The sequence below is a fragment of the Vespula vulgaris genome, chromosome 1 (assembly GCF_905475345.1).
Source record: "Vespula vulgaris chromosome 1, iyVesVulg1.1, whole genome shotgun sequence".
In the NCBI taxonomy this organism is placed as follows: domain Eukaryota; kingdom Metazoa; phylum Arthropoda; class Insecta; order Hymenoptera; family Vespidae; genus Vespula; species Vespula vulgaris.
In genome coordinates this window covers 945,001-957,500 of record NC_066586.1, presented here as the reverse complement: position 1 = coordinate 957,500, position 12,500 = coordinate 945,001, and the positions used below count along the sequence as shown (strand labels likewise).

Sequence of the window (12,500 nt, the reverse complement as noted above, 5' to 3'; positions counted from 1 at the left end):
TCTCGATCTTCTCAACGTTGACACGATTGACCAATGTACCCCTTTCGACTTGTAACAACAATGCTAAATTATTATTAATTGAACGATCTCATACGTGAAAAGATAGAAAAGAGATAAGACTGTATCATGAATTAAGTTCATAGCTGATCGTCGAGAAATAATCGACACGTGTCACGATCAAAAGATAAATAGAAATTTTGTTTAAATAATATACCGAACAATGATACTTCCACTTTACGTTAATATTCTCGTTAAAACGAGCAACCAATGAGCGCTTTCAAGTAATACCAAGCGGATCGAGAATATTACGAGAAAGGAAACGAAGTTACTTGGACAAACTTATGTACGTGAGAAGATAGAGAGAAAGATAGATAAATAAATAGACAGATAGAGTAAGATAGAGCGAGCGAGCGAGCGAGCGAACGAGAGAGAGAGAGAGAGAGAGAAAGAGAGAGAGAGAGGGGGTGAGTCGATATCCTTAAAGTACAACAGATTGAAAAGACGAAGCTCGAAGGGGTGGTTCTTTCTCGCGACTTTGCTCAACGATGCGAAGGCTCAACATCCGTTGGTTCTCTCGCGTTTGTCGATGCGAAGGAGGAAGAAGAGAAGAGAAGAGAAGAGAAACTAAGAGAAGAAAAGAGAAGAGAAGAAAGAAGAAAGAGAGAGAGAGAGAGAGAGAGAGAGAGAGAACGTTCGAGAGGGTGACAAAGTGTGTCTCGGTGAAGTAGTAGAAGCTGTAAGCGTGAAGGGAGATCTCTTTTCCTTAGTCGTAGCTGCTTTCGAACGTCGTCATTGCCGTCGTCATCGTCGTCGTCGTCGTCGTTGTAGAACTAGGAGTCCCCTTTTCCCTCGTCAGAGAGGGTGGAAGGGGAGGAGGAGAAGGAAAGAGGCCCCTTCGTCTTTCGCTTTCTTCGGGTGTGTCGAGAAGGTAGTAGGGTTGACTGATCTGCCGCGTAATGCCAATCGATATATACCTACATACCGCACATACACATATGCACGTATATAAACACGTATATCCATACACGGATACACTGTTCTTATCACTTTCCTTCTTGTACACCTCGTGCTCTTTTAGTTTTTCACATTTTTTATATATCTACCTTTCCGATCGAAAAGGAACGAAAAGAAAAAAGAAAAAGAAAATTATTTCGCGTTTATTACGATAGAGAAAAATCGTACTGTATGTGTGTGTGTGTACATATATATATATATTTTCTTTTTCGACTTCTTCTAATCTAAACCCTTGAGAACTGGTCTGCTAAACGTGAAATTCCCGAGGAACTTATAAGTAAGGAGCAGCAGGTTCGCTCATCGACCCCACGTGGTGATAGTCGCGAGGGTTGCCGAGGAAGAGAATAGAAAAAAAATGAAAAGGAGAAAAATAGGTAGCTCCCACGTAGTACATATTATACATACGTACGTATAAGAGTCTACGATATGAACTCTCTCTCTCTCTCTCTTTTTCTCTCTCTTTCAGTGGTATACGATCGAGAGATCCCCCGTCGACAAGCACGTCGAACTCTTTTCGACTCTCTTTTGCTTCTATCCCTACCTTCCTCCCTCCCTCCCTCCTCCCCACCCCCTTCAAGTCGGCACCTGCTCGTTCGCTACGAGAAAAAGACCCTTTGTGATATCCTTTTCGTCCAAGGCAACCTTCTCTTCGTCTCTCGTCGATTTCGTTCTCTTCCTTCTTTTCCTCTTGCTCCTCCTTCTCTTCCTTTTCTCCTCCTCGTCCTCATCCTCGTCCTCGTCCTCGTCCTCGTCCTCGTCCTCATCCTTCTTGTTTCGCAGTTTTCAGGAAACGCGTATGCGTACTTCTACTTTGTATACATTCGTACGTACGTACGTAAATATATATATATACATATACACACATATACGTAAGCATGGTTCGATATACAATGAGAACGCATTGCGTCACAGGGCACGTCGATATTGAACCAGAGGGTACACGAAAACAATACCGATCTTTCTCTCTTTCTCTTTCTCTCTCTTTCTATCTATCCATCTATCTATCTATCTACTATCTATCTCTCTCTTTTTCTCTCTGGCATTGCTCTGCCTTTGTGTGCAAAAAGTCGCTTCTTGATTAATATCCCCGCCGGAACCGCGATCCTCTCTCTCTCTCTCTCTCTCGTTTTGTTTGTTGTCCGTTTTATTTTTTCTTCGTCCGTTGTCTTTTTTATTTTTTTTTTTTCGCATTTTTATTTTTCTTTCTTCTTTTTTTATCAAAAACCGGTATACACAAACGATCAACAAATTCCTCTCTCTCTCTTTCTCTCTTTCTCTCTTTCTCTGTTTCTCTCTCTCTCTCTCTCTCTCTCTCTCTCTCTCTCTCTCTCTCTCTCTCCCTCTCACCCTTTTTCAGTTTCTCTCTGTTTCCCATCGATGGATTCACAGAAGAGGCGATAACGTGTCGTCCATCGTGCATTTTAATAGTACAAACGTTGTACAATACCGGCCACGTTATGAACGCATAACGTTCCGCCTCTGTAATCGGCCTACGCATATTAAGCCGATCGCGAAATTGAATCATATAGAATTCCGTGCGCACGAGAGCCATAAGTCTATCGGCTACTACAACAGGACTACAATGGCTTTGATACGATGAGCGCATGAACAGTTACGATTATGAGAACTGTATTGTGTAATGTTATATAACGATCGAATCGTTTCTTCTTTTCCTTTTTTTTATTATATATGTATATTTATACGTATAAATAAATAAATATATATATATATATTTGTACGTATATATGTACACATCGTCTTCTCCCTTTATTTGTTGTTTTATGTCTAACAAAACGATTTGCAAAGAAAATTATTTTCATTTTATATATATTACATTATTATTATCTATATTTCACAATTCTTATAAAACTTAGGTTTAACTCGTAATTATTATATTTCTTTCTTTTTTAATACCGTCTTTTTCTTCCTGCATGTATCTTTTTCTCTTTGCAAAACAACTTTCAAGTAAAATTACATTTTTTTTCGTATTATAAATATACATAAATATATATATATATATATGCACACACGTATCCGCATTAAACATTTTCATAAAGTTTAGATTAACATGAAATTACTTGTCTGAACGTAAGATCTCAAGATCGTCTACGTACACGAGATTTCATGAGTAATCTCACTAATTATACGTGTAAGAGTGATAAACAAGAAAGAAAGAAAGGAAGGAAGAAAGAAGAAAAGAAAAAAGAAGGAAAGGGAAACAAAATACGTGGTAGAAAGCTGAGGCCTTGCTTTTGCGTGTGACCACGAGGGATTTCTTTATTTCCTCTTTTAGAGACCCTGGAGAGCAACAGAGAACGAGAGAAAAAGAAAGAGAAAAAGAGAGAAAAAGAGAGAGAGAGAAATCGTCGTAAAGATGTTGGCAAGGTATAGAGCCAAAACACCATAGCTTGAGTTCCCACAGGCGCCACGGGGGCCTCCCCCTATTTTCTTAATCTCGGCTATTCGTAAATAAAACGAAAACTGCGTGACGTAGAGTAGAAGTAGTAGTAGTACTAGTAGTTGTTGTTGTTGTTGTTGTCGTTATAGTAGTGTTAGTGAGGAACTGCTTGTCGTGAATTACCATCATCCAACATTCTTCTTATTCCTCTTCTTCTTCTTCTTCTTCTTCTTCTTCTTCTTCTTCTTCTTCTTCTTCTTCTTCTTCTTCTACGTTCGTTCCGTGAAGTACCGAGAAGAATTTTACCCCCGTCGATGATTCGGTGAGATCGACTTTGCTAGTGGGACCAGATGTCAACCCTGACCTCAAGCGCCTTTTCTTAATCCCCTTTTCTCTCTCTCTCTCTCTCTCTCTCTCTCTCTCTCTCTGTCTGTCTCTCTTGCTCTGTTATTTTCTCTCTTATTTTCTGTCTGTCTCTGATCCAGAATCGTCTCACGGTTTAAAATCGTGAGACCACCACCGCGAGACCTCGCCATCTTTTATTCGCTTTAACCTGTTAACTCCACAGATTTTCGCGATTTCTTGATTACAGATATATGAAATTTATTTATTTAGATAACGAATAAAATAATACGAATTGAGAAAGGATATAATTTGGATAAATTAGTTAATCGTGCTTTTCTTTTTTTTTTTTTTTTAAATAGCTGTGAGAAACAAGCATATACTCATTTATTTATTTATTTATTTATTTTCCTTTTTTATCAAGAAAATCAAATCTTCTCGAGTTATTTATCTTTCCAAATTAAATCAAACACACATACACGCATGCCTATATAAAAATATATACAATTTTGTATTCAACTTATTTGTATTCCTTTCGATGTATCTTTTCACGAACGGATGCGTGTACGCCGTAGATAAAATATCTTTCGTTTAATATCTATATTAATAATAATAGCAAAGCACCGTGTACTCGTTTCGAGGATAATATAAATACAGTAGCTAGAAATAATTAAGAGCAAATATGGTGGGTTATTATTCAAGACGGGACGTATGTATCTAGAGGAAAAGAAAAGAAACTTGGCTCGGCGTGGAAACACGATACTCAGCGTGGCGCATTATCCGATTGGTCGTGTTTGATCGGTCATGCGCACTACCTCCTGCGTCTTTGTAACGGCACGATCGAGTCTCATTAAGTCAACGAGCATCTTATTAATTAGAATTTGCTCCTTTTAACGTAACCCCGAGGTAACATTTTTAATTTTGTCTACCGGATATGCGTACATAGATACATACGTACGTACATACATACATACGTAGGTACGTACATACATATGTATGCATTTAACTTACACAATAAACGTTAACGTGCATTTCTCTAATTGCATTTTTTGTTCTTTTTCCTTGGTTTTTTTATTTTTCCGTAGTATACCCCGCATCTACCACCCCTTACCTCCATCGACACTATCACACACAAACACACAAAATCCGTATTATTAAACTCCTCCTCATACGTATTCATCCGATAAATCCAAAGCTTTGCCAAGCGAAAAGAACAACGTGGAAGGGAAGAGTTCACTCTCTCTCTCTCTCTCTCTTTTCTTTTTGTTTTTTTCTTTTTTTCCTTTTTTCTTTTTTCCTTCTTTCTCTTTTTTCTTTTTTTTTCAAATCGATTAGTACGAGATCGGATTAGCACTGGGACGTTATTATATATTGCATTAAATCTATTTGAAGCTTATATTCCTCTTAGAAGATAAAAAAATCTTGTTGAAATATCCAACCCCGAACGAGAGAGAGAGAGAGAGAGAGAGAGAGAGAGTAATCGGACGATAGACAATTGCTTTGAAATGTATATTTAAAAATATAACCAGAGTAGACGACAAATACGAATGGTCTTTCATCTCGTAAGAATTTCATTAACGTTAACGTTAAAAATGAAAATTCTTCAACGGCAACAAATTCTCTGCTCGCGATCGTCGGAAAAGAAAATCTGAAACAAAATTCCTTGTTTAAGAACGACTCCAAAAAGACGCGTACATAAACACGAATTAACGATAATATCTAACAAAATTGTGTATGTCGTACATCATGTAAAAATAAAAAAAAGGTTTTATCTACGAATACAAAAAAAAATAAGAAAAAAAATATTATAAAAACGAAAAGAAAAATAAGTCCACTCGTAATATAAAAGTTGATGGAAAACGAAGATTCAAAAAATAGGAATAGTACAGGAAACTTTATTTTCGATGGACTGACGTTATCGAGCAAGAGAGGTTCGCTCCTCCCTCTTAGCCCTCCACCCTCTCCAGTCCTTCTACTCTCTTACTTTCTACGATATCTAACGGTGTGGTTTTGACGAGTAGAGCGAGTAGGGTTTGTTGGAACGAGCTGGTTCTCTTCGAGAATTGTGCTTCTCGTCTCTCCTTGTACCCCTCTCCCTATCTAAAAGCAACTTCGACAACCGTAAGTCCGAAGAATCTCTCTCGTTCGAAGTTTCCATACTCTCTCTCTCTCTCTATCTAACTATCTTTCTCTATCTCTCCATCTCCCTTTAGAAAGGTTCACAGGTTCTCGTGCGAAGGCTCGAGCTGCTACGGCTAAGTCGAAGCTAGCTTTCGAGTAGCCTTCCTAACTTAATTGGTCTTGACCACTTGACCGGACTAATTAGTCGCTCGATCGGATTCACCGATGAAATTTGGCTCCCATCATCGTCATCTCTCTCTCTCTCTTTCACTCTATCCATCTATCTATCTTTTACTTACTAACTCAGATCCTTTCTCCGTCTTAGAGCCACTTAACTTCGGCTCTGAACCAGCACCATCGCCATCACACCACTAGCCCTCCTACCCCCGACAAACATCCTTTGTTCTCGCGTGAAACTATTATACCTAGGTAAGAAACCAACTACTTACGTTAAATCTAATTTATCCCAACCCCAACGAGTCTTAATAAAAATATCTCAGAGATATATCAGAATCATCAGAGATTCTTTATATCACCAAACATTTATAAATCGATCCAACGAAAATGAAGAATGAAAGATTGATAATCGCGATTGTTTATGGAGATCTTATTTTTACGAGAACTACGAAAAAGAAAGAATAACACTTTACGATCTTACGAGTTTTCAAGGAGGAACGAAACAAAAAGTTTCAAGTTGGGAACAAGAAAATTTAGGAGATATAGATAGGTAGATAGAGAGAGAGAGAGAGAAAGAGAGAGAAAGAGAGAGAGATAACAAAGGAGATATGAGGAGGAGATGTGGGAGGAGGTGTAGGAGGAGGAAGAAGTGTTTTCGGTTGGTACGAACGTGGCCATGGAGAATTTTGGGAGAATTCTCCATGGCGAGATTGAGGGCGGGTAGGAGAGATAGGGGAGAAAGATAGGGGGCAGAGGAGGGACAGGGGGATTGGTTGCGTCGAAGTGAACTTATGAAACGACCAACCCCCGCCATAGTCAAGCGCGATATTAAATTTCTGGAATTTTGTGGTTAGGCGCGTCTACGTGCCTGCCGACGGGTCCCTGCCAATACGCGTACCTCTGTGCTTACGACAACGTACCAAAGCAACGAGGAATCCTATCGCGAATCTCTCTCTCTCTCTCTCTCTCTCTCTCTCTCTCTCTTTCTCTTGTCTTTACAACTTTACAACTTTTCTTATTTCATGAAGAAATAGATATTAAAGATACCAACTTTTATCTTTGACTATCACCGTCAAAGAGATTGTTTATGAGGATTTATCAAAAGATCAAGGGTGTAAAAATGATGCGGATAGAAAAACAACGTTCTGGTTCGTTAACTCGTCGGGTTAAGTTTTATTTATTTCGCTTTGTTTGCATTCTTTTCTTTTATCGCTCGTCAATTAAGCTAATGTTAATTTTAAGATAAATTAGTTTACAAGGAAATATACAATGATGGTTGAGATTCGATAGGAGATTATCCTGTCTCGTTTAAAATCCTTTCACTGAACGGTCAAGAGATACCTGTTTTCTGGTATTTGATAATTCGACGTGTAAGCGGCATACGACGAGGATAATGGCGACGAAGGGAGAGGGAGGACGGCCGATGGAGTATCGTACTGATATTGTACCTGTGCTGCGACCGGTTCGATCTCGAGTTTTGCCGGCTCGATCTTAATCTTTTCCGGTTGCGGAGTTTCCACCGGTGCAACCGGTGACGCCAAAGCTATTTGCAAACCTGCCGGAAGGATCTGGAGTTTCTGAAGTGGCGCGTAAGCATAGATCGGTCCACGAAGTGGTTCTACGTTTTCGGCGCGGATCTTAGCGAAATATTTCATGGCTTCGACGTCCTGACGGCTGACGTAACGTACACGTTGAAGGCGACCGTCGGGAAGTGCTACGTAATATTCTCCAGTTTGCTGTGGCTGATTTTGATCCAAGTCATCCTCTTCGAGCTCGTTCACCGAATTAACGGGTTCGGACTACGAAAGAGATAACGACAAATTTTTATCTTTTTTACACACTGTGTGTATGGATTATACCAAACGATGGAGATGGTTATTCGTCTGTTCGTTCGTTCGTTTGTTGGTTCGTTGAATATTTTTTAGAGAACAAAATTCAGGAAATTCGTAATGGTCAATGGGATACGATTGGATTGTTTTTTCTTTTTTGTTTCTTTTCTTTCGAATTTGTTAAGAAATAGACGTATTAAAATAATACAATGGCTCGTCGTTTCGGTCGACCTCGGCTACTGAAATCACGGTTGAATGCATTACGGATTGTGTCACAGAGCGCCTTCGAATTTGGTACGGGCACGCGTGCTTGAGACGCGATCGAAAGTAAACGACGCCTTGAATACTAATCTCGTTAGAAGAATTCTGAAGGAGGAAAAACACGAGTGAGGTCGGGATAGCAAAGAAGAAGAAGAAGAAGAAGGTATCGTGAAGAAGCGTCGAGGACGATTTAAATTCTACGGAAACGTTTGGCTACCGTAGGCTCGTGCCAACTCACGATCGTTCTCACGATCGTTTTCTTTTTCCGAAACGGAACGATAAATCTAACCGCATTGCATAAATCCGACCGTATCGATCGGAGAAACGAAGTCCAGAAACGAAAAGATAGTATTGTCTTTTCCGATAAGAAAAAAGAAATAATTATAATAATAATAATAATAAAGAAAAAAGAAAAAGCAATTATAAGATGATCGATCATTTTACCTCGGAATCGGAAATGCTGGAAACCGTGGTAGCATCGTCTAATTCCGTGCTGTTTGGCGTATCGAGAGTAGTGACTTCCTGAGGAGGTCCATATTCTTGCTGAGGTGTACCGTATTGTCTTTGAGGTTCGTTAGGAGCTCCATATTGTTGCTGAGGTTTAGCAGGAGCTCCGTATTGTTGCTCTGGTGTGGCAGGAGGACCATATTTTTGCTGTGGCGTAGCCGGTGCACCGTACTTTCGTTGAGGCTCGTTAGGAGCACCATATTGTTGTTGAGGAGTAGTCGGTGCACCGTATTGTTGTTGAGGATTTTGTACTTGTCTTTGTGGCAGATTGAACGCTGGACCAGCCGGTTTCCAACCGGAGGGAGCGTAAGGAGCGGCCGCAGCTTCTTCTTGTTGTCTTGCAAAATAATATTGTCTTTGTTGCTGACGATAGAACGGTGGTTCCGCTAGGACAGCGGTTGCGAGCAGGATAATACCGGCGAATACCTATTTAAACAAAAATATTCGTTAATAGATTAATGGATAGAGATAGAAAATAATTAGATAATCCAATCGAGATAGAGTTGATCTACCTTCATTGTTGTTCTCGTAGTTAGAGCTGGTTGTGATCTCGAGCTGACTGATTTCCGATAGGTACCGTCGCCCGATTATATACACGGTGTTTCGTGCGCGTTCTGCATATTTAAAAGGACTTCATGACTAGCGGCGATATGTTTGTCGACCGACGAGTGACATTGGCCTCCTAAATGACCGATGAATCCTCGATCATTGTTGGCTCATCATCCGGTCACATTTTACCTTCGTTTCTTTTCTCGTCGTCAAACATTTCGGCGATTTTACTCGGTCTACGTACAAAAGAAATATCATTTATTTCGAAGTCGTTGCTGTTTTAATTTAGTTTAATTCTTTTTTTTTCTTCTTCTTCTTCGTCTTCGTCTTCTGCTCCGTTAAAAGAAAGATCTCGTGTTCCTTTTTTCTCCTTTTACTTTTTTTTATGGCATAACGAATCATGGTTTCAACAAATTCGTGCTCTCAGAATTTGTACATATTTAATGTTAAACATTTATCACCGACACTATGCGAGGCTCCTTCTCATAAAAAATTAAAATATCCAATTTGAAATTTTTCCTCGATACGTAGAATATGTTAATATTTATTTCGTCGTAATCCTTTTAACTTACATATCTGCATTCACGATTCTAAAATAAAATAATTGTCATCGTCATTTCTATTAATATTATCTAACGTAGCAATCCGTCATTGGTGTTGCCAACGACCATGGCCGATAATCTCCCGACGGGTCTCGTCTTTTTCACGTACCAAAAGCGATCGGAGGCGCCTATTATGCAGTCATTACGTCGCTTTAATTTTAACGTGCTCTTACACGCGCACACACGAACATACACTTATAAACGTACGCTATGCTCTCTCTTCGTCGATTCCATGCACGCTTCGTCCAGACGTTTCCAGGCGCGTGACGATGACTCTTGCTAATAAATTCACCGTTGAACTCAATCTGACCAGCATCCGAGAGAAAAATAGAGAGATAGATAGAGAGAGAGAGAGAGAGAGAGAGAGAAATAGATAAAGTAAATAAATAAAATAAAAACCGAGTTGATGGTATCAGGGACGATCGTGCTTCATAATTCCTTGAAACGACAATCTTACAACCAATGTTATATATTATGATATTATGTTTACGTATTACAAATACGATCGTGTTGAAAGCAAACGAGATACGTTTAGGAGTGTATATATATATAAGAAATATTAACAAAAATTTCTACAAAATTTGAGTCAATCGTAACCAACACCTACAATAGAAAATCAAAGAGAAATCAAATAGAATTTAAAAAAATAAAAATAAATAGATTATACGTCAATAGATTATAAAATCAATAAATCATATTAAAACACATAATTTATCAAAATTAATGTATCATATATCATACCATTAACAAATTCCAAATCAAACAGAAACAAAGATACATATCTCTTAATACTGCGAAATGCGAACTTACGATCCGCTTACGAGCGACTACGCATAGAAAAAACGAAAAAATGAAGAAAAAGAAGAACACGATGCGAAAGAGAAAAAGAAGAACGAGAAAAAGAGAAAGGACGAAACGAGGAAACAACAGAAAGGAAAACAAGAGAAGAGAATGAAGAAATTTGAAAGAAAATATAAAGATCCAAGTACGAACGATTTAGCGGGAAATCGGTGAAAATCTCGACACGTTGCCCACCGACTTCTGGAACGCGTCGATGTCGAAGCTTTCACGACGGATACGAAGAAGAGAGAGAGAGAGAAAGAGAGGTAGAGAGAACGAGAGAGAAACAGAGAGAGGAAGAAAGAGAGAGAGAGATGGTACGGGGGTAGAGTCGGAAAAGTACGAGGGGAGGGAGTCGAACTACGAGGAGGGGTGGCCCGGGCAAAGCAAATTATTCACACTCAAACGACTCCATTTCAATATCGGGCCGAGGCCCAGGGACAAAAGAAGGGCGAGATGCCTGTCTCCCTTCTGCTCTCGCTTTGCGCCGTATTGCCGTAGAGGCCGGCGCGAGCGATGCCTCTGTCTGCAGCCTGCAGGCTTAACTCTGTCCCCCTCTCTTCATCCCTCTTCCCTTACCCCTGTTTCACCCTCTCTCCCTACTTCTTTCTCTGTCTCTCTTTCGTTCTCTCTTTCTCTCTCTTTCTCTCTTTTTCTTTCTCTCTGTGTGTCTCTGTCACACTCTCTGTCTCTCTGTCTCTGTCTCTGTCTTTCTTTCTTCCTAGTCTCTCCGTCTTTCTTCTTTCCTCCCTATATCTCTTTCTCTCTCTTTCTTCAACATCATTCCCGTCTCTCTCCAACATCCCCCGTACCCTTCCTCTGGACCTTCCACCCAACCCTCTTCTTGACATATTCAACGAGCAACGGGAACCGCCAAGAGTGTTGCGAAAAATGTCCGAGTCACCACGCGTCATCATCCTGAATCTCTCATGATTATATATGTATGTATGTATGTATTATCAGTCTATTCGATATTATTTAGATATAGGAATATATTCGAAATTTATGGAGTAATTAATCCGAGATAATTGATACTGTCATATATATGTATGTATTTTATGCACATTGGTACGTACTTTGGAACAGAAAGTTAATCGTAAAAATTAAGGATTTTGATAATTCGATATGTGGATAAATTTTGAACAATTCCTCGAGGATATTAATAGAATTTATGTTCTGATAGGAACAAAATTTTCTTTTTCCTTGCTGCGGAAGATTTTCGTAGAAAGTTGTGACTATTGTACGAAGATGACATCGACTTTTTGAGCCTGATAATTCAATATATATATATATAAGTATACATACATACATACATACATACATACATACATACATACATATATATAATATAATATATACATATAATATAATACATAAGTATATATACATATAACATATACATATACATATAACACACATAGAAAATAAACATACATACATGTATGTATCATATATGTTACACACACATACACATGTGTGTATGTATATAGAACGTATTCGTTTAAACGCGGGAGGGACGTTTGTGCGGATTCTCAGCTTACAAGAACCCCATACCTAAGCAACGTCTGCGAGTAAACTGGATTAATCGTCTATGAAGGGAGACCGTATCCCTGCCGCATTCGTTTGCAATCAGATCCCTACGGGAAATTCGAAACAATGAGCTTATACACAGTCCAGCCCTTTTCTTTCTCCCTTTTAATCTCTATCCTTCTCGTTCTAGATCTATCCTTATCGTAGTCCTTATCCAAGCTCATCGTATCTCATTTATTCTTAATCTACGTCGTATCAAAATTTTATAACCGAACCGATAATACGCTACATTCTAATATCGTACAATATGTATATATAATACATATTTAT

General features: G+C 39.0%; 2 protein-coding genes across 7 annotated transcripts in view; one reads left to right on the top strand and one right to left on the bottom strand.

The window, feature by feature from the left end:
* The window catches only part of LOC127063596 (paired box protein Pax-6-like), a 94,346-nt gene that overhangs the window by 64,210 nt on the left and 17,636 nt on the right, over nucleotides 1-12,500 (top strand). The window lies entirely within an intron of this gene.
* Nucleotides 7,202-9,509, bottom strand: LOC127063757 (protein piccolo-like). The gene is made up of 3 exons (XM_050993891.1): nucleotides 9,162-9,509; nucleotides 8,587-9,075; nucleotides 7,202-7,851 (listed from the first exon to the last, which is right to left on the bottom strand). The coding sequence occupies exons 1-3, from the start codon at nucleotides 9,165-9,167 to the stop codon at nucleotides 7,372-7,374; spliced, it is 975 nt and encodes a 324-aa protein (XP_050849848.1). The 5' UTR covers nucleotides 9,168-9,509; the 3' UTR covers nucleotides 7,202-7,371.